The sequence below is a fragment of the Gavialis gangeticus genome, unplaced genomic scaffold (assembly GCF_001723915.1).
Source record: "Gavialis gangeticus isolate Ggan-Ray unplaced genomic scaffold, GavGan_comp1, whole genome shotgun sequence".
NCBI classification, from domain to species: domain Eukaryota; kingdom Metazoa; phylum Chordata; order Crocodylia; family Gavialidae; genus Gavialis; species Gavialis gangeticus.
This window is the reverse complement of record NW_017729024.1, coordinates 109,953,498-109,975,874: the sequence shown is the minus strand read 5'-3', so window position 1 is coordinate 109,975,874 and position 22,377 is coordinate 109,953,498. Positions and strand designations below refer to the sequence as shown.

General features: G+C 40.9%; 1 protein-coding gene across 6 annotated transcripts in view; it reads left to right on the top strand.

Moving 5' to 3' along the window:
• CCDC171 (coiled-coil domain containing 171) overlaps positions 1-22,377 on the top strand; it is a 406,988-nt gene that overhangs the window by 224,097 nt on the left and 160,514 nt on the right. For all 6 annotated transcript variants that reach the window (XM_019517555.1, XM_019517553.1, XM_019517556.1 and 3 more), the window contains 2 exons: positions 10,530-10,675; positions 19,300-19,354. In XM_019517555.1, coding sequence (XP_019373100.1) covers positions 10,530-10,675; positions 19,300-19,354 — 201 coding nt within the window. The remainder of the gene's footprint in view (positions 1-10,529; positions 10,676-19,299; positions 19,355-22,377) is intronic.

The following is a 22,377-nucleotide window of genomic DNA, read 5'->3' as shown; positions in this document are numbered from 1 at the left end:
TCCACCACACCACGCTTACCAGCTGCATGCAGCTCTCCAAGCTTCCAGGCTGGTATCAGACATTGGACCGGTATCGACCGATATGCCTCCTTAAAAATTGACTATCGGTATTAGCCCCAAAAATCTCTTTTGGTACACCCCTAGTTGTTATCAATGGGATTAGGTCCCAATGCTAAGTGTAGGGATTTCTGTCCAAGGAAAACTGAGATTGTAATTGATATTGTAATGTGCTCCTGTATTGGAATCAGAATGTTCGAAGTGCACAGGATCAGGGCCAGGGTACTTAGCTTTTTGTAATTTTGAAACCTAAAGAAGGTTGTCTACTTGAATGGAGAGTCTTTAGGAATGACTTTGAATATTTGGACATACTGTGAACAATAACTACATGATAGACATTAGACTATGTTTTTTAATTCTAAATAGCTGATTAAAACTGTATAAATGTTGGGACTCTGAATTTTACTTTTTGGGGCATCAGTTAATGACATGTAAATCAAGAATTCTAGTTTTCACTATTTTTAATTTGGACTTATATTATGTACTTTACATAATGCTTAGTATCTTGGACTTTTTGTTTGCTGCACTACACTTAAATATTGGTGTTCTATTAAAGAATAAATCAAAAGAAAAATTTGAAAGCAATAACACTTCAACAAATGAGTGGCATGAAAGTGACAAGTATTTTGCAATCTTAAAGAAATCTACAAAAATCACATCTGATGCTTTCTTAATCTGCTTCTACAAACATAAAGATATTTGGAACTGAAGGCTTAGTGGTATTACAGCTCCTTTGTAATTATACTAATAAACACTTCTGTCCCTGACCTTGGAATTTATAGTGCAGTGAGAGAGATTTATTGACAAGTAGTTTGAAAGAAAGATGGGATTATTGTATAAGTATAATTCATAGTTGTATTAAGCACATGTTCTTACATACTATTTATCCCAGTTAGTTTAAGGCTTTTAAACTATCTTTAAAAAATACAGGAAGGCTTCTCATTAAATCCCGATTCCTCAGAGATCTTTGCTACAGTGAGTCAACTACAAAGTAACCATGTTACCTTGAGATGTGCAGGAGGAATCAATAGCCCTATACAAGTGTATGTGCATGTATAAGCACATACGCTCATTTGGTTTTTAGTGTTTGAAACCTAATTTTTTTAGTGGCTTTGAATATTGATGCACAGGATAGTATTGCTTCTGATATACAAGTCCCTTATGTTAAGGGCCTTGTTGTACATTCATTTTAGGCAGCTCCTGGAGCTCTTAACTCCTATATTGTCCAGACGTTAGCACCTGAAGATAGTTTTAAGCACATTTTAGACAGCTTGAAGTTACTGTACACCACTCCAGGGCAGGTTTATCTCTGATCTGTGTTACCCAGCTTGTGTTCTGTTAATGTGTGGCCACACCCCACAGCTGAGCTGTCCAAGTTGCAGCCCTCCAGCATCTCAGGATGCAGTGTCCCCTCCCCCACTCTCCTGTTCTGTGTGGACAGACTTTCCACCTGCTGAACTCTACTGCCCAGGAGGCAGTTCTGGCACCAAGCCAACTCCCCCTCCTACCTCAAGGGGTGCAACCCTGTGCAAACAGCATGCAGAACACATGCCAGCTAGCCAGGTTGCAGAGCATACATGGGTCCAGAAGTGGGGTATAGAGTGGGTGGGGTGGGAACAAGGTAGTGGGGTGGATTGGGTCCCATTGAGCTCGGGCTTCCTTCCCAGGGTGGGGTAGTAGCTCCCTGAAAAGTGCCTTCCCTCACCACTCCCACCTCACAGCCATCCTGGGAAGCATGGCCAGAACCCCACACCCCAATCCCAAATCCAAATTTATTAAAACGTGAGATCTTCTTTAATGTACTTCCTCTATTTCTTTCTAAATTCTTGGGGGTTTTTTTACTTTTTTATTTTATCCTTCAGTGGCTGACTTCCTTCATTTCTCTACCCTTTTCCCACGCGCATTTTGTTTTCACCTCCCATTTCATTACCCACCCCCATACCATTAACTCTCTGCCTCCCAGCTTCATGTTCCTGCCCCGCACTCCCCTCATCCATCTCTCACACAAGAACACTTAGAGTAAAGATAGAAGCCTGTCCTGGCTCACCAGCCCCATAGTAGCAGCTTGCAGCTGTTGCTACTAGTCAGGCCCCTGCTGGCCAGCCCTCTAGTGTCAAGTCATAGCTGTGAGAAGGTTTTTAGCCTTAAGGTGCGACTGGTCCAAAATCCAGCTAGCACTAACACCAATCAGCATTTGAGCAGCTCGAAGTGCAGTGTGTAACAAGGTCCTAAGTATGTTTTTGGGAGGGGAGGATGGAGGATATTTTCAATTAATGAGTGCTGTTTTAGTACTTAACCTGAGAGTATTTTTATTTTTTACCTTAATCAGCTTTTCCTTTTGTGCGAAGTTTGTCTATAAAGATATTTTTATCTTATGGTTTTAAAACCTGTATATGAATTGACACTGAAATAGCAGTTTGGATATGTCTCTCTCATGATAGCTTTGTGTTCTGAAGCAATTAAAAATTGCCCAAGAAAAAAAATTAAAAATTGAGAACTGAATAGTAATTTTAAAAATTGCCCACTAAAACGAGTCTGTTTTATGTATATAGAAAACAGTGCCTTAAATTTAAAAAGTAGGAAATGTGTGTGGGAACTTTGAATTGTAGTACAGTGATGCTCCCAACCTTTTGGCTCTGCAGGCTGGGTGAGTATTGTGTGGTCAGTATGTGTGCTGGGTCTGGTGTGTAGCACCAGCTAGAAGTTAAGAACCACTGCTCTAGTGGAATGAGGTAATGATATTATTTGTAAACAGTATGATTTCACTGAGAATGCTGAGTAAGTCTTGAATTCATGTACTGTCAAAGAAACCCCAAAGAAATCCTGACTTTGCTTGAAAATTTAATTAATGGTGAATCATTGAAGTGACTGGTTTTTATGTCACCACATAGGCTATATTATATAGTTAGTAATTTATTTTCTATGGAGGTAGAGAAAGCTGCTAACATTCCATAATACTTAATAGCATGGGGCCATTTTATCTTATGAAATTTCAGAAAAACATATTTAATTGTTCGTCACATCCATCACCTTGGGTATGACAGTTGCAATAATTCCTTGCTTTCTGTTATCTTACTGCGTCTGCTTCAAACCCCATAATGCCATGCTCAAAAAGTATGTTCATTCCTTATAAATTGTACTCTCTGTTGGCATTTGATATGCCACAAAGCCTTTCCAGAGGGAAGGGAGATGCCCAATCAATATACTTGTATAGTCCTTTGATCTCCTTGTTGAATGTAGCATGAAATAGATCTCTGAAGATTTTTCTGTAGGACAATTTGGTTAAATTTTGTTTTACTGTGCTTGTCTTGTGTACTGAAAAGATTTATCCTGTCCAAGGCTAACTAAATATGAAAAATATTAACCTGCATAAAAGCAAAACAGATGAAATTTTACCAAATGAAGCATACTTGTCAGTTTATTTTTAGTTTGGTTTAAAGAGTTAAGAGGGAATAAAAGAATCATGTATGCATATTTTTCCCTGCAGATATTTCATGCAGTAGGATGTGGCTGGCATAGTATTAAACTAAAATATGCATACACTAAACATCATTTGGGACATTTTCTGGGAGCACATGTACCTGAATACAAATTTCAGATTTGGCCAGCCTGCTCCCTGTATGTAGGAGAACTATGTTCTACATTATACAGTATATATACTATGTTTATCATTTGTAATTTATAGTAACACATTATGCATTATATTGTTAAAACTATATTTTAATTGTTTTCATAATTACACATGGCGGTTGGGAAGTCTCATGCTGCTATTTAAGAAGTCTGAGGTGCTATGGGGTAACAACATGATTTTAACAAAACCACCTTTTGAGCTATTTGAACCAAGGAGTTCACTGATATAACTTCTTCTTTTTTTCTTTTTATTTGCTGGTACTAATTTGTATAATAACATAATTAGATTTATATAAACATCACAAAGACAAGGGAATGTATATAGTCTTTGCACATTGCTCCTGGCACTGGAAATGTAGCCTCATTGATCAGCCTAGCAATATTTTCCTCCACTGTTGTTTTTTATATTACCATAGCATTTGGAGCCATCCCCAGTCTTAGGCCAGGACCTCATTGTTCTTGGCACTCTGCAAAGATACAGCAAATACCTTTGTACAGGAAACCCTTGCCATTCGCAGATTTGCAATTTGCAGTTTTGCATGTTCACAGTGTGAATATTTGAATCCACACTCTCCCCGCGCATGCTGTCACCCTGCACACTCTCGCCATGTTCCCCCTGCCCGCCACCATCATGCTACTGCCGCGCTTCTGACATATTTGGGGATTTCTGTATCTCTGCTTTGAAGCACTGCAGCCTCAGTTCTGCTTCCTTAGGGGTGCCAGCCTTCCATCCTCCCTTTTAACTGTCCTTCTGCATGCGACCCTTTACCAGACTAACGCAGCCAATACAAGCTGCAGCAACTTATTATAGCTGCTTATGTTAGTGGAGGGTGGGGGAATTTGGATAAAGGGACACATGCAGAAATGAGAGGGTAAGGGCTAAGATTGTTTTTGTGTGGCCTATAGTTTATAGAAGATGTACGAATGGCGAAGTGTGGATCTGGGGATGGAGGAATACAAGGTAGCTGAATTTTTCATTTCCCTGCTTTTGTGAGTTTGTAAGAAGCCATTTTTGTGTGATTTATATAGACTCTAGTGGCTTTTCAAAGATTCATTTGTATCGATCAATTATCTACATTGCATCCATCATGGAAAAATGCATGTTAAAATGAGATCTTACATCCTACAGACAGGGCTCATAATGTAAACATTGCCACTGGCTTCCTTTGCCATCTTCGTAGTATACTGATTTGTGCTGTTGTAATACGGTTCAGATTTCTGAAGTGAATTGATTTGGCTTTAGCTGAACTCTCAATATAAGTTTCCAGTGTTAAGCTGTTACATGTGCTTTTCATGACTTTAAACTGCATGGTAGTCAGCTTTCTCTTTTAAAAGACTCCCCAGTGATTGGTTGAATAAAATGCTTGCACATGAAAAGAATAGCAATGTTAAACTTTGTTGTTGCTGTTCACAATTTAAGGATTTCTAGCTACTAAGAATGCAGGTTTTGCAGAAACAAAATTATGCTTGGATATTCTAATGCAGCCTACGTGCAACCCATGAGATACTTTCTTCTATGCTATTAGTTACTTTGCTGTTACCACCAGCAAAACTGCATTTCACACATAGTTTATGGGAGGAAAAAAACACCCTGAACAGCCCCTTCCTTCCACAATCCTTGAATCAAGTACCTTCGTCAAAGGATTGTGATAAAAAACTTTCTGGTGATTTTTGGTACGTTATAGTTGAATGAACTGGATGATGTGAATGAGCAAATGACTACATAAACATCTAAATTTAATTAGATCAAGAACAAATTGGAATTTGTTCTATAAGTTTTCTTTATATGTATCAGTCTGCTTCAAAGTGAAAGCTCAGCATCTTCGTAAAGCCGTGTAATGCACTCTATGTGCAGGCTTTTTTTTACACCTCCTTTCTTGTTATCGTATTCCGCCTTAACTTTCTAACAATTGAGATTTTCCACAGCAACTTTTCAAGATAAATGTACTATCAGGCTTTGAAATTTTCTTATTTTTGTAAATATTAAGACCCAGGGAGTGAAATAGGGGCTATATTGTGGATTAAGTGAAATATCTCAAGGCTGTGCTTTTCTGATAACTGAACCTGAAGTGACCTTTCTCAGACACAATTACAGAGCTGTATGTTTTTCCTTTAATTTCATCAGGGGTTTAATTAGTATACAAATAAAACTTCCCTTATCTTCCTTTCTACCTAATTGGCTTGTCTTCGCTTATATATGAAGTATGTGAAAGTGGGCTGTAATTAGGGTGACCGTGTTAACCTTTTTTTCTCAAATGTACTGTTGCCTAAAGGCCTCAATGTCTAAAAACGGTGCTTTGGATTATTGCTTTGCAATCACTATGGCTGTCCCATAGGTTTTCTCATGAGCAGAAGGGCTTTGGGTGCTGCAGGTTCCCACTGCTTAACGGGATCTTCATTCTTCTCCCCACTAAATGTTTATTGATTATCTCACTGTTCCACACTCAGCCTCCAACAACTTAATATCAGGTGACAGTCAGGAGAGTTCTCCAAGTAATTAGAGTTGAGCATTGGGGGAACAATTAGGAGCAGAGTTATTAAACTTGATTTATCCTATTCTCTCCTGAACAGTTTCTTGGATATCAGAACATCACACTTTCACAATCTACCCTGGTTGAGAAATTAGTGGCTAACCTGCTGCTTATCATTGTTGCCTTGCTGCCTTGAGGCACACCCTCTTTGTTTCAGTCACTCAGCTGGAAATATTAGAGCCCATAAAGTTTATCAAGGGTTTTAATTGGATCAATCTGAAGAAGAAAAAAAAGGAGAGGCTTAGCAGCCATTACTTTAAAGCACTGCAAACAGTATTCAAACAGTTTTAAAGGTTTCACTTTAATCCAACAATGGCAAAGAACTTCAAAAACAAGGTTCAAATAGTATCTTTACATTATCCATTATGTTTATGTGTTGCAGAATTTATGATAAATCAAATCACCAAATGGTTGCACACCTCTGCAGATTGCTTTGCAATTGTTCAAAATAATAAATCAGCAGTGTGGTGAGACCATTAGGTTTGCCTTTTAATGTGTTCACTCTGTCACCAGCCAGTAAAGGTGTGGCCACGGTCTGTGGATAACTGCATCTCTGTCCTTGGTTCTAAGTAACTGTTACTAGCTATTAGGCCTCATGCTTCTGCCTCTCTAGGGAGGAATCCCATGACCCTTTCACTCTTAGGTTTGGCCCAGGGGTACAGTACCGGTGTATCAGTTGTGATTTATTTAGCATGTCTGTGACTAGGTACAGCTACTTGGGCTCAGGAGCTGTGACCAGTGGTAAATGCAGTGAATCCAAACTACATTTTTTAAAACCCAATATGTATTTTAACAGTAGGACAACTGCCTAACAAAACCCAGATTGTTAAAAATAGAGTCTCATGATCTCAAGTTCACTTCATCAGATGCTGTGAAAGGATAGCATAGAGCAGTGTATGTAGTAGAGTGAGTGATTTGAATACAAAAGGTGGGAAAAGAGGAAGGAGAGGAGCCTAGGCTTTGTGCTACCCAAAAGAGAGGCTTCTATGGCAGTGGTGTATAATTTCAACTCTAATGTAACATCAGCTTAATAGCACAAGCTGACTTATGAGAATTTTTTTAAGGAGTTCACATGACTTACAGTATGGAGACATATAAATGAAGGTACTTGTTCTGAAATTGTAGTACACACTGCATTTAAGTTCGGTTGCCAGTAGACATTGTTTCAGTGTTATACTTTGCTCTTTAATATCATTTGTTTGAAGCAGCCTTGTCTGGCACTGTAAAATAAACAGGGTTATGGACTCTTATTAGGTCTAAACTTCCTTTGGATAGGTTATAATATTAGTGTTCTGCAAATTTTTCTAAGATGTTTGTGTATACTCCTCTTAATACATATTTGCAGTATGCAATGAATATATATTCATTGATACAAACTACACAGAATGTTCCTAACATGAAGTTAGAACATACATTGGGAAGTTCTTTGAATTTGCAAGTTATAGGTCATTATGAACAAATGTTTACCTTATTTTTTATGAAAGAAATACTCCATCTATTGTAGCAGTTTTTAAGTCTGAATATCTTGATTGATAAATTTAATTCCTTTTCTGTTTTAAAAACAGCTGAGTTTACAATAAGCTGGTGACCTAATAAATCTTTTGAAAATTATGTTTTGTGTTTCATAAATTAAAAATAGGGAATTCTAAGCAATACATTTTGTACAGGGAAGACATTTTTGTAATTTGAAGCTCAAACAAATTCTAATAGAGAGTGGGTGGATCCAGGATTTTAAAAATGGGGTGTAGGAGCAGTAACTGATGCTGCTCCCAACTACCCCCCACACCAAAACCAGGGAGGGCAGACCATATCGTGGAATCAGGAGCCAAGAACTTCTTAAAGTCGGTGATTCAGATAAGAGCCTCATTCTCCATCCCGCTGCTGTTGGAACCCTCCCCTCCTCTCTGACTATGGACAGGCATTACACACAAATCGGTTTAAGTGATCAGAAACTGGTTTAAACCTACAACAGAATAGATGTTCTGTGCACATAAACCAGTTTAAAAATGGCTGAAACCAGTTTCAGATTAACCGGGTTGAATGCAGTATCAGACTTAACTAATTTTGGTCAAACCAGTTTATGCAATATCTGTCCCACATCCCTTCCTGATTTAAGTTTAAATTGGATTTTTGAAGCTAATCAACAGGTAGCTGATAATGTGCTTCCATTCCTTCCTTGGAAAAAAGGGTGTTTAACAAGAGCTTGAACTAATGAGAGAGGCAGTTGGTTTTATTGATGGGCTGATAAACGCTAACAACTCCCTGTGTAACTCCCTGCTGTATAACTCACTGCTCTGTTATCAACAGCAAGGGGGTGGGGGAACCCCTCCCTAATCAGAATGTACTGCTGGGGCCTGACCACGGCCGCCTCAGCTCAGTATTGTGGAAGGAGCTACTGCAAGCATGTGCCTGCATTTCTCCACTCCAGAGGGGATGGCTGTTTAATTACAAATTGGTTTAGCCTAGCCAGGTTAGACTAACCTGCAAAGATTGAATCAAAGATTGAATCAATCTCAGGTTTTTCGAATGTCTGTCCCTAGCCACTGTGCTCAGCTGAAAGCCCTCTCTTCTTCTATTCCCCATCCAGTTGCCCTCTCTACTTATGCCTCTGGGCATAGGAAGCGGCAATGATTACCTGGGAGGATTGGGCAGAGTTGGAAAACCCACTCACCATCATTGCTGCTGTCTGTGACTCAGTTACTAGGTGAGACAGGAGTGGCTGTAGAGCTTTCCCTGCCCTCAGGTCAGATAGGGACAGCAGTAGTGGTAGGTGGGAAAGTGGAAGAGTGAAGAGGAAGAGATGTACCTGCTGAGTATGGAGGGGAAGGAAGGGAGTGCTGAGAGCAGAAAGGGGGTCAGATTCTTAGTGCTTGAGGGACTTAAAAGCCAATGGCTTCTGCTCCTGTGCTGTGGTACAAAAGGGGCATGCAACTGTGACACTGCATCCTCTCTGGATTAGGTCCTAGGATCTTTTCTAGCTTCTGTTCTTAGTTTTGCTCAGATTGTCACCTTGGCCAGAATCTTCATCTTCCCTTCCTATTTGTAATTTAGAAATTATTTACTTTGCTGGCATGTCTTAGGCCTGATTTTCACAAGAGCTGAACATCCATATTTCATGCTGACTTCAGCTGGAGTTGCAGGTACTCACTGCTTCTGAAAACTATACCTTTAACTCAGTGACTTGAGAGCTTTTGATCGTAAAAAGAAAGGCACTACACCATATTTAATATAAATATTAAAACTCCTGTTATTACATAGAACATATCCCTTCATTTTCAAAACAGTACACAAGAACTTAGCTCGGCATTTGCGTAACCAAAGCTGCCCACTTTGCTTTGAGAAATGTTACGGTAAACATTGTATCTCATAAAAGAATGTTTGAAGCCAGGTTATATTTTTAAAATATATAAAGACACAAGAGGAAGAAGAAATAGGCATAAACAAAAATATACAAAGAATATATTACCAAAGTGTGCAAGCAGATCAGTAATGCCCCACCCCTAACAATCATACAGGAAGAAAAGAACTGGAAGTCAGACTTGAAAGATGTTATGATCAAGGTAGAACATTTTGGCAATATTAGCATGTATAACAGAAATAGTGAACAACTCTGACTATAGTTTTTCTATCCATGTTTCTTGTTCAGCTTTCTGTGCTACTTGTTTTCTGTTGAATTAATCTGAATTGATTTTAAGCATTTGATGTTAAAGCTAAGTAAGAGGTTGTTGTGTATACATTGGGGAGCAGAAAAATGCAAAGTATTTTGGAGATCAGAAAAGTCATGCAAAATAGTCAAGATATCACAAGGTGATGTTTTAGTCATAACTTGAGATGCAGTTAACACTGAGTTTGTGCCCTAGAAAAACAGTTGGGTAGTTCTTTTGATTGTCTTGGAGACTCTCCTCTTTTCTGAAATGTGGGTAATATTGCCAAATATATTATTTCTGAATTCTTTTCTTTCTCTGAATTTTTTGAAATTGTGTAAATGCATAGAGCTTTTTAAAAAATACCATATTCATCATATTTTCATGTGCTTAGAATGTAGTATTTTTAAGTACTTATAATACTTTTGAGTCAACAGATTGTTTTATAAATGTTTTACAACAGATATAAAAGTACAGTGCACTAAACATTAGATTACTGTTAGTAAATAAGTAATGTATTTGGCAGAAAATTTGTAAAACCTTGGTATGTAATGGCCCAAATCTACTTCACAGTCAGTCTGTATTCCTCTTTGTTTAATAGCCTATGGCATAAATTGAAGTTAATTATCAGGGCTGACAAGTACCTCTGCTTTCTGTCTGCTTGCAGAGTCTCTCCGAGGCAAAGATGGAGCTGAGAAGAAAAGATCAATCTCTGCGTCAGCTCAATAGACATCTTACCCAGCTGGAGCAGGACAAGCGTCGACTAGAAGAGAGCATCCATGATGCAGAGAGTGCCCTCCGCATGGCAGCAAAGTGAGCACTGGGACCTTGGGGAGATCACTTAAAACAGACAAAAGATCAATTTTTACTTTCATGCACAGGGCTTTAGCCTTGGATAATGCAGAGCTAGAAAACAAAAGTATAGCTGTCTTGCTTTGAAATTCAGTGATATATCTTCTAAGGAGAAAACTTAGTTCAATATACTAAGTGTATATTTTATATAATAATCCCATAAAATAAAAAATTTGTGTCCTGAAATAGCACCAACATTTTTGTTTGCCTGTTATTTTACAAATTTGCTAACATATCTTTTGCAGCATCTGAAGTCTAATGCATGTTAATTTAAGAAGTGAGATGGCTTATTTCCATTGTTTCCATATCATTGTTGCACAGGTATGCAATTTACATTTAAGCATTTAAAATAGGCCGGATATGAAGGTCAGTGGGAGCCATTTTTTTACTTCAGTGGCCTTTAGTTGAAGCCATAAGTCTATACAGAGATTTCTCTTTTTATGTAATGATGTTGGAAAAATTTGGTAATGACTCTTGAGATCCATGGTCTAAAGTAGTTTCCCTGAATTTAATTGGGCTTGACTACTCCCCAGCAAAAACCTAACATTCACAGTACATTACTCTAGTTCTTCCTGTACAACATGCCCCATAATATAATACGTAGCTTGTTTTTGAAAGACAGAACAAAGGAAAAACAAGATTTTTCTAGCGTTATGACTGTATAGAGCAGGGATTGAACCTTATCTTCAGCTGATTCACACTCCCTTTCCTGCTGAAACTCTACCTGCTTCTGAAAACTGGTATCCAGGGTAGAGTTATGATTTTGAACAGAGCTAAAGTCATCAGGGTTGTGAAATCAGAAGAGAGAGACCGGGAACAACTAGCAGACAGTAAAATAACCCCAAGAAAGATTAGCGTGATTAGTGGAATATGAAGACCATTGAAAAGGAGAGATGATCATTTATACCTGTAGAGTGAAGAACAAGAGCCATTAATTCAACTGTCTGAATTGTAATGTCTCAGCTGCTGCACCATGGATCAGGAATCAAAGCAGGGTTTTTCTGTTTTGGGCAGAAAATCAACTTTCCTGCCTAATACATGCACCCAAATTTTGGGTAAAAGGTGCATATTGTATATGAGAAAATATAGCATTTCTTGTTATACTTAGTCTGAATATTTTTGGTTCATGATTAGTAACTCATTAGGTTTTATTTTTAGGTATGCTTATAGTTACATGCTTATAGTACATTTGACTAGTGAAAAACAAAACCCTAGGGAATTTTTATCAATTTATTCGTAAGTGCATATTATGAATAAGATAAAGTGTTATTTTGCAAGATTTTTCTTATGGGATGTGCAGCAAGGTAAGTGAACAAAAACAATTTTGGGGGGATTTGTTTGGTTTTTATGCTTTATTTATATTGAAATAAAAGGTTTATATTTTCTTAGATGCAGACAGTTTTGAAAACTAAATTATTCCTTCCTATGGCAGGAAAGACCTAAACCAAGAAGAAATTTACCATATTAGTTTACCTATTTATCATAATTGATTATTTTTTATTTTTATGAAATAAACCAGTGCAGAAAAGTATTTTAGCTTGCTTATAAAAATAGTATCTTACAAACCTTTTCCCCAGACTGAAATATTTTTGCTGTGCCTCTCTTGTTGCAGATATAGAGGCAGTGGGTGTATCTACATGTGAAATTAGGACGATGCGATAAACTCTGAAGTAGTTTGCACTGGAGTCAGCTGTTCCTAGGTGCAGTGTCTACAGGTGTGCCTGGGGCAGCATCCATTTGAGCTAGGACAGAGCAAGCCACTGGCTGGCTGTGCTGACTGGATGCAACGTACGCCCCTGGTCACTGTCTATATGTGTATTTTGGCGTAGTAACTGACTGCCATCAGATAGTACTGTCTCCAAACCGTTCTATCCAGGGCTGTGTGAATTAGTATACTGTGCCCTAATAGCAGCACACATGTGTAGACTGTGTCACTTTACTGCAGAGCTAATTAGTCAACTTGGCAGTAAAGCACACATGTAGATGCACCCAGTGTAGATTTAGTCCACTTTCTTGAAAATCCTTTTTTCAGCTCATCTCCAGTCTCAAGTAAGAGAAGATATCAGGTGCAAACAAATGTCACCCTTTTGAAACCATAGAAATTTTTATGGCAGCACAAATAAACGGGCATCCTAGTCCCTTCAAATGTCATGTTTCAAATACCCCAAAATGTTGCTGTGACCACAGGTAGTCACTGCTTGTAATGCCTTATGGGAGTAGACTTCTGTTTTCTTATTGCATGATGTAAAAATTCCCCTGCAGAGTGTGCTTGCACAGGCATACCCTGGGAATCCCTCTGCAGTAGGTTTCTGCAGTGCATGTATCAGGCTGCTATGCCCTGACTTAGGATGGGTGTCTGCAAATAGAGGAACTCTGCAGGAGTATCTCACTGCTGCACCCCAACTCCGGAGGGTTTCCTCCACTTACAGATGTGAGTCAGGTGTGCAATACTCAGGGCTACTGTCTTGCAGAATCAGGCCCTCGAAGCCCTGGGAGCAGCAGGGGCCCAACGCTGCAGGCCAGCAGCCCTGGGTGAGGTCTGTAAACACTAATGAAGTGGATCAACTGTGCCAGGATGCATCCCGGCATAGCTGTTCCTCCTCCAAAGAAAATGTACGTTTAAACCCATCAAGGAATAAAAGGAGACCTTGCATCTCTTAGAGCTAAGGACAGTACAACTGATCTCTAAATGAAAGGTGCTCAGGGGCCTGGTCTGTTGTTTTCATACTAGGAATAAAATCAGAAAGAAGTCCTGATGATTCCATACCTCAAGTAACTAAACAGTTGCAGGATCAACCACCATGGGCATTTATACACGTACTCTGGGAGTGTGGGGGGAAACACTTTAATTAGAGGGACTCCAAGAGCCCCTCTAATTAAAGTGCCACTGTGTCTCCTTTATCAGTGTCCCCGCACTTAAGTAGGTAGCAGCAGGGGTACTTTTTAACTAAAGCTCATTCTATAAGCTTTAGTTAAAGCGCTCCCAACTCCATCTTTAAGTGTGGGGTCACTGATACATGAGATGCTGGAGTCTGCTGGAGTGCAGTACTTACCACGTTTCAGCAGATTCGATTAATCAAATCCACTCCAATGTGCTGTAATTACAGTGCGTTTTAGCAGCCTCGCTGCTTATGTATAGGCATCCCAAGGGACCTTTGATGGCAGCAGACCTGGCAGAAACTTATCTGTGCATGCTCCAGTTTCTACTAGATGACTTTTAAGGGAGCATCTTCCTGAACTTCACAAGAAGTGATCCAGAACCTGCTTGCTGTGCTTGAGACATACCTGTTGATGCTGACCTTAAGCAAGAACTTGTAATGCCTATCAGAGAATAGAGTCCATCTAGGGGTCAGAATAGAGACAAAGAAATCTGGAGTCTTCTAAAACAAGGAACGATTCTCCAGACAAACCTCTGCAGGTGGAGGTGAAGATCTCTGCTTGCTGCCAGAAGTCACAAGTCTTCAGCTTCCACCCTCTTGGATGTCCATGTCCTCTCTTCTCTACCACTGTCTCTGGCATTTCTTCCTCCACAGTCCTGGAGGTCTCCTGCAGCAGCAAATTGATGAACTCGTCATGATGGAGGATACTTTGGAGCCTTGCCACCTCCTCCTGGAGCTCTCTTACGTGTTCCCCAAGAGATGCCACCAGGAGGCACAATGGGTGTGTGTGTGTGTGTGTGTGTGTGCGCGCGCGTGCGCGTGCACGTGTATGCACACACACAGATGCAGTGAGCCGGAGGAACTATTCCTTTTTCATTTGCTTCTTCTATTGAAGAAACTTATCTTTGCATTTTGAAGCAGTGCAGACATTCATCTGGAGTCAGTCTAATCTCCCCAGTCAAACTTCTAGGTTAGGCTGCTCCAAGCTATTTTTTTGCAGAAAGCTTACACAGCCCACCTGTGTATTCAATGTCATTTTCATGTGGATTAGCCTAATGCAGTCTCAGTAACCTATAGAGGAAACATATACGTTGTTTTAGGGTTTACATTTGATTTTATTTTTTGGCCCAATGCACGTATCAACTCATTTTGTATTCCTGAATCAGTTCATGCTCCTTTCTCAGGTTAGCCTGAAAGTCCTGGAATGCCAGTTTGTGACTGTATTTTAATGATCTATTTGTTGTATGAAGGAACGAAATGATCACTTCCTATGTGCTTCCTAAGGTTGGCTTCTTTGATGATGGTTTTGGATCTGGGTTCAAGGGAGGATCTTTTCACCATATCAGAGGTTGTCAACTGGGAGGGTATGTGTACGCCAGGTATACTTGGACCGGTCCTAGGGGGTACATGTGGGTGGGCAGGGACAGAGTGCCACCACCTCCCACGAGGTGGGCTGGGGCAGGGCGAGGGCGGTGGCACCCCTTTGCAGGGCAGGAAAGCTTGCACACGGTGGCCGCCACCTCCACACACCAGCCCGGTGAGCTTCCCCACTCCACAGAGGGATGCTGCTGCCCTCACCTCAGCCTGGTGAGCTTCCCTGCCCCACCCCAGCCCTGCTCCTGGGAGGCAGGAGTGAGGGGCTCAGGTTGTGTTCTCATTGATCCTTTTGGTCAAGGAAAAGGACAGGAGCAGGTACATAGTGCATATCAACACTTGGCTGTGTGGGTGGTGTTGCCAGGAGGGCTTTGGCTACTTAGACCATGGGATTTTCTTTCAAGAAAAAGCATTGCTGGGAAGAGATGGGATCCACCTGATGAAGAGAGGGAAGAGCATCTTTGCAGACAGGCTTGCTAACCTACTGAGGAGGGCTTTAAATTAGGTTCGCCAGAGGATGGAGACCAAAGCCCTAAGGCAGGGGTGGGCCACCAGTGGCTCTGTAGCCACATGCGGCTTTTCAGAAGCTAATATATGTTTCCTTGACTCTTTTGACAAGCACAAGGTGACCAGCTTCCATAGTTGTTATGTCACAACGTTACATATTACTGTGGCTTTTTGGCAAAGTACATTGCTACATTCGGGCTTGTTCTCAGGCTGAGATTGGCCACCCCTGCCCTAAGGTATGTGGGGAAATGGGAGACCTGGAAGAAGAGTAAGTAGGAAGGGGAGGTGCTCTCATACTTCCTGAGAAATCAACTAGTTACCTCAGGTGCCTGTAAACAAAAGCATGGAGCCTCAGAAACAAGCAGGAAGAATTGGAAGTCCTCACACAGTCACTTAACTATGATGTGGTTGGAGTAACAGACACTTGGTGGGATGGCTCGCATGACTGGAGCATTGTCATGGACACGTGTAAACTGTTCAGGGAGGACAGGCAGGGGAGAAGAGGAGGAGGAGTTGCACTTTCTTTAAAAAAGCTACATGATTGTTCAGAGCCCCAGCAAAAAACTGGAGATAGGCCTGCTGAAAGTCTCTTAGTTAAGGTTAGAGGGGAGACTGACAAGGGTGATGTCATGGTGGGGGTCTGCAATAGACCACCAAACCAGAGGAAGTGGTGGATGAAGTTTTCTTCAAACAGCTAGTGGAAGTTTCCCGATCACAAACCCTGGTTCTCATGGGGGACTTCAGTCACCCTGACATCTGCTGGGAGGGCAATACAGCAGTGTTCAGGCAATCCAGGAACATTCTGAAGAATGTTGGGGACAACTTCCTGGTGCAAGTGCTGGAGCAGCCAACTGGGGGCCATGCTCTTCTTGACCTGCTGCTCACAAACAGGGAGGAATTTGTGGGGAATGTAGTAGTGGATGGCAACTTGGGCAGCATTGACCATGAGATGATTTGAGTTCAGAATCCTGAGGAGAAGAAGAATGGAGAGCAGCAGAGTAAGCACCCTGGCCTCAGAAAAGCAGACTTGAACTCATTCAGGGAACTCATGGGCAGGATCCCCTGTGAAGCCAGACTGAGGGGGAGAGGAATCCAAAACAGCTAGCTGTACTTTAAAGAAGTCAGTTTACTGAGAATGCAGGACCAAACCATCCCAATGCACAGGAAGACTAAGAAGGATGACAGAAGACCAGCTTGGTTTAACAGGGAGTTCTTCAGTAAACTATGTAAGAGCATTGCTCAGGCATGCAGGGATGAAGTCAGGAAGGCCAAAACACAATTGGAGTTGCAGCTAGCAAGGGATGTAAAGGGTAACAGGAAGGGTTTTTACAAGTATGTTGGTAGCAAGAGGAGAATCAAGGAAAGTGTGGGTCCATTACTGAATGGGGGGGGGGGAGCAACCTGGTGAGAGAGGACGAGGAAAAGGCTGAAGTACTCAATGCCTTTTTTGACTCAGCCTTCAGAGGCAAGGTCATCTCCCAGACTACAGTCCTGGTGATCAGGAGAGGTCCTGGATCATTGGAAAAGGAAAAACATAGTGCCCATATTTAAGAAAGGGGAAAGGGAGGATCCAGGGAACTACATACCAGTCAGCCTCACCTCAATCCCTGGAAAAATCATGGAGCAGATCCTCAAGGAATCCATCCTGAACCACTTCAAAAAGGCGATTAGGAACAGTCAGTGTGGATTCACCAAGGGCAAGTCATGCCAAACCCACCTGATTGCCTTCTAGGATATGTGTGGATGTGGGGAGACCAGTGGATGTGGTATACCTTGATTTTAGCAAGGCTTTTGATATGGTCTCCCATTACATTCTTGCAGGCAAACTAAAGAAGTACAGGCTGGATGAATGGACTGTAAGGTAGCTAGACAACTGGCTGGAGCATCGGGCTTAGAGGGTAATAATCAATGGCTTGATGTCTAGTTGGCAGCTGGTATCTAGTGGAGTGCCCCAGGGGTCGATCCTGGTGCCAGTTTTGTTCAGTGTCTTCATCAGTGACCTGGAAATGGCATAGAGTGCACTCTCAGCAAGTTTGCAGATGACACCAGGCTGGGAGGAGGGGAGGGCTAGGTTTTAAAGTGAACTAGATAAAGTGGAGGATTGGAAGATTGGGCCAAAAGAAATCTCATGAGGTTCAACAAGGACAAGTGCAAAATCCTGCACTTAGGACGGAACAATCCCATGCACCAGTACAGACTGGGGGCTGACTGGCTGGGCAGCAGCTCTGGAGAAAAGGACCAGGGGGTTACAGTGGACAATATGCTAAATATGAGCCAGCAGTGTGTCCTTGTTGCCAAGAAGGCCAACGGTATACTGGGCTGCACTGATAGGTATGTTGCCAGTTAGTCCAGGGCAGTGATTATTCCCCTCTATTCAGCACTATTGAGGCCACATCTGGAGTAATTGTGTCCAGTTTTGGGGCCCCCCACTACAGAAAGAATATGGACACATTAGAGAGAGTCCAGCGGAGGACAACAAAAATGGTGACAGGGCTGGGGGACATGACTTCTGAGGAGAAGCTTAGGGAACTGGGATTATTTAGTGTAGGGAAGAGAAGACCGAGAGGGGATTTAATAGCAGCCTTCAACTACCTGAAGTGGGGTTCAAAAGGTGGTGGAGCTGGACTGTACGGAACAAGGAGCAATGGTCTCAAGTTGCAGCAAGGGAAGTTTAGGTTAGATATTAGGAAGAATTTTCTCACTAGGAGAGTAGAAAAACACTGGAACAGGTTACTCAGAGGTGGTGGACTCTCCATCCTTGCAGGTTTTTAAATACCCAACTGGACAAAGCTTTGACTGGGATGATCTAGCTGAGATGGTCCTGCTTTGAGCAGGAGATTGGACTAGATTGGGGGTCATCAAACTTTATGCTGAAGACTGGCAAACTGTGGGCCAGCAGTGACCAGCATATCAGCCAACCCTTTTTTATACTGAGTATAAAAAAGGATTGCCTGCCAGTCCACAGTATGCTGGTCACTTGTGGACTTCTGGTCTGTCAGCCAAACCTCCTGTGGACCAGCAGCCAACCCTTCACAGCCCGGTACCAGGCTGTGGCCCGTGGGTTGGGAACCCCTGGACTAGATGACCTCCTGAGGTCCTTTCCAACCCTAATTTTCTATGATTCTGTGATTAACAAAGTAATGTATTCAGATACAAATGAAGTTTCATTTCATAGTTGGTATGGTTGGAAGGGACCTGAGCAGATCATCAAGTCCAACTCCCTGCCATGGAGGAAATGGTCATTCTTGTTACTCCAAACTGAAGAATATCATGGTACCAACTTAGTACAGTAGTTGGCAGAGGTCCCCAGTTTTTCTTCTCAGTGGACAGGATCTTCTGTCCTAGGTGTACATCCCAGTGTAGTCTATCTGAGCCTGACAGATCCATGCAAATTGAATTCTATGAACCCAACATACATTTCTTGAATGCTATTGAAAAATTCCTGGTCTTGCTCAGATCTTTCCATCTTCTCAGTACATGAAAGTGAAAGGACACACCTGGTTATCTAGTGACACTACTATAATACACTGCAAGCTTGGCCTTCTCTGATTCACACAAAAGGATCCTTCTTCTGGAATGATGCTACAAATGGTAGTCTGTATATTATACAAGTTTGCGCAACTATGAACACTTCAGTACTGAATACCAAAAAGGGGAAGCACATGGGAATATGACTGAGAATGAATAGGCTGTTACAAATAAGTTTTTTTTCCTGAAAAAAGAACTGAATCATTGATATGATACTGTGATATTGTTGGTATAAAAGTAACTTGTGCATTAGTAAAGTCTCCATTTTTATTAACAATTCATTTCTCCTTTCAACAGAGATAAAGAATTAATTGCTAGTTACATGAAATCAGTGGAAGCCACCCTTCAAAAGGTAATTTAACTCTTTCCTTCTAAAGTATCTTTGTATCATAGGTTACATTGAACTTTTAGAATTGCTTATTTTTGAAGAGGCTAGTGGTGGGAATTATTAAAATTGTACAAAGGTTTATGTATCTTTATAAATAGAATATCAGTAAGTTCTCAGTTTTGACTGTGTTCACCTCCAGAAAGCATTCAAATCAGTAGAAATAAATATAAGGATACTGTGGAAGACAAGTATTCTATTTTTTCTATGCAAGTCATTGCAAATTCTTTCCCCAGAATACTATTTATGCTTGCTAAATTAAGATATTATTGATTGTTCAAACTGTTTATAATTGCTCCTAAATTATGTATGTAAGTATGGAGTGATACAGAGTCCAAGAAGGGCATGTACCACATAGTCATAAATTGTGTTTGGCTTCAGATACTCTTTAATCCTTAAGACCTAAATAAAATGGGCTTGGAGCAGGGGGATACAAAACGTTGGCCCATAATCAAAGAATCATTAAAAAAAATTAAATTAAATAGTAATCTGTAAAAGTGACCCTTTTTGATTTGTGGTATTTTGTTTCATTGCACTGTCATTTTGTAGACCAGCAAAACTGAATACATTTGGTATATTTGTATTTTTTAAAAATCAAACTTGGGTAACCTTGTTTTATGAGTGTTTTCCCTACCCTGCCTACCTCAAGCAGTGAAAAAAAATAAATGTATGTCTGTTATCATGGGATGATCATTTCCATTGTCATAAAATAAAACATCTCCATACTGCTACATGTGAATGTTTTTTAATATACCATATCTTCTCACATACAGAATACACTTTTCCCCCAAAAAGCAGCTGCTGGAAATTTCATTGTGCATTATATGCTCGAAATATGGTAAGAACAGTTTCTGCTTGTTAAGGGCAAAAGTGAGAGTAAAATCTATATGCAAATTGTGGGGAGCAGAATAGCGAGCAGGTTTTGCTCCCTACCTGCTGCAACTCAGTTACTACAAGAAAAGATCTTTTGCTTCTTCCTTCTCTCTGTCTTTCTAAGGTATGTATGAAAATGTGGTATACTTAAGAACAAAACAGCTTATGCTTATTTTTTTCCAAATCCCTTCTTAAAACTCACTTGGGTGATGGTTATACTGCTGTTAGTGTGTACCTGCTTCCTTAAACTGACCAGTATTGTGTCTTCATTTTCTTGCACTCCTCTCATTTTATATCTAGCTTTTGTTTCTTTCCTGATACTTAAATGGTAAGCTCTTTGGAGAAGGACCATCTTTTTGTCCTGTATTTATATAGTGTCTTGCACAGTGAGCTTCTAATCCTGGATACCACTAATAGAAACTAACCAGCATTTTAAATACTCCATTTCCCTGCAAAGGATTGCCTTTGCGTATCCCTATCACAGAAGTGTTATGCCTCTGTACTCCAAATACCAGAATCTAGGAGCATCTACCACATGAATACTCTTTTACGGACCTAAATGTTTGGTGTAGGTTTATATAAATCTATACCAAACCAGGTAGTTTCCTCCCTATCACTATAGCAAGTAGATCAGGGAACTGTTGCTTTTTGAGAGTTTGAGGTTAGTAGTATTTTTTCTTATTTCTTGGAATACAACTTATTATTGTATAAAGTTACCTGGAAGATCATTCTTATTTGCACCACATGGGAGAGAGCCCATGAGAAAACATTTCTACCAATGTTCCAGCTTGCTAATGAATATGTAGCAAATTCCAAATTTGTCCTTTTGGGCCACCAGTCTGACAACATGAAAAGACTGTATCCATTGTGATGTAGATGTGATGTAGACTAAAACTGTAGGATGTGCATCATCACTACAATATCTATACATCTCTTTACAGCACATATATAATGTATGGAAATATTTACCCCCATTTTAGAGATGAAGATATGCTATAGACATAAAATGCCAATCAAGATACAATGACAAAAAGTAGTCTTTACATTTCTGCTAGTACAGGTGTTTCTTTCCGATTACTCTGTTCCAAATAGAAGAAAATACTGAAATATAGGGATGCCCCAAGAAAGGCTTAGGTAGGCTTTCCTCTTACTGCTTTACAGAGCCTAAAGAAACCTAGTCTGTTGGTGGGGGAGTTGCTTACATTAAGCCCTGTGGATGGGAGGTAATACTTTTGTATTCTTCCTATTTTGACACCCTGTAAATGAGCCTGAAGATATTGGTGACAAGGTCATTTTCCTGGGCGACTTCATTGGCCAGGTTGGACATGACGACAAAATCTGGAGTGGAACTATGGGCAAGAATGATATGGGGAAGGTCAGTACCAGTGGTATCCTGCTCCTGACCAAATTCGCCCAACAGAGCCTGATCATGATGAACACTGTTTTCTGCCAGAAAGACCAGCTTAAGACCACGTGGAGGCATCTGAGGTTGGAGCACTGGCACTTCTTGGACTACATCATTGTCCAAGGTAGAGACCTGAGGGACATGCTTATCATGAGGGCCATGAAGGGATCTGAAGACTCCTGGATGGACCACTGACTTGTGCACTCAGTGATGAACATCTGCCTGGCACCAAGACACTGGAAGACCCAGAAGGCTGCCTGGAGATGGCTGAACGTCACAGCTCTGAAGGACCCTGGACAGCAGGAGGAGTTCCAGGTCTAGTTGTATAGTGCACTGAAGCAAGTCTGTACCACTGATGACATCTCCATCCAGGCCCTGACATCTTACACCCCAGCCCTGACAGCTTATACCCCAGGGTACTCAAGGAGCTGACTAGCATCATAGCTCAGCCCCTGGCATGGATCTTTGAGAACTCCTGGCATTCTGGTGAAGTCCCCGAGGATTGGAAGAAGGCCAATGTGGTGCCTATCTTCAGGAAGGGGAAGAAAGTAGATCCGGCAAACTACAGGCCCATCAGCCTGACCTCTATTCTAGGGAACGTCTTAGTAAAGATTATCAAAGAGGCTATTCTCAACAGACTGGCTGATGGCAGCATCCTGAGAGAGAGCCAGTACGGGTTTGTTGCAGGTAGGTCTTGCTTGACCAATCTTAT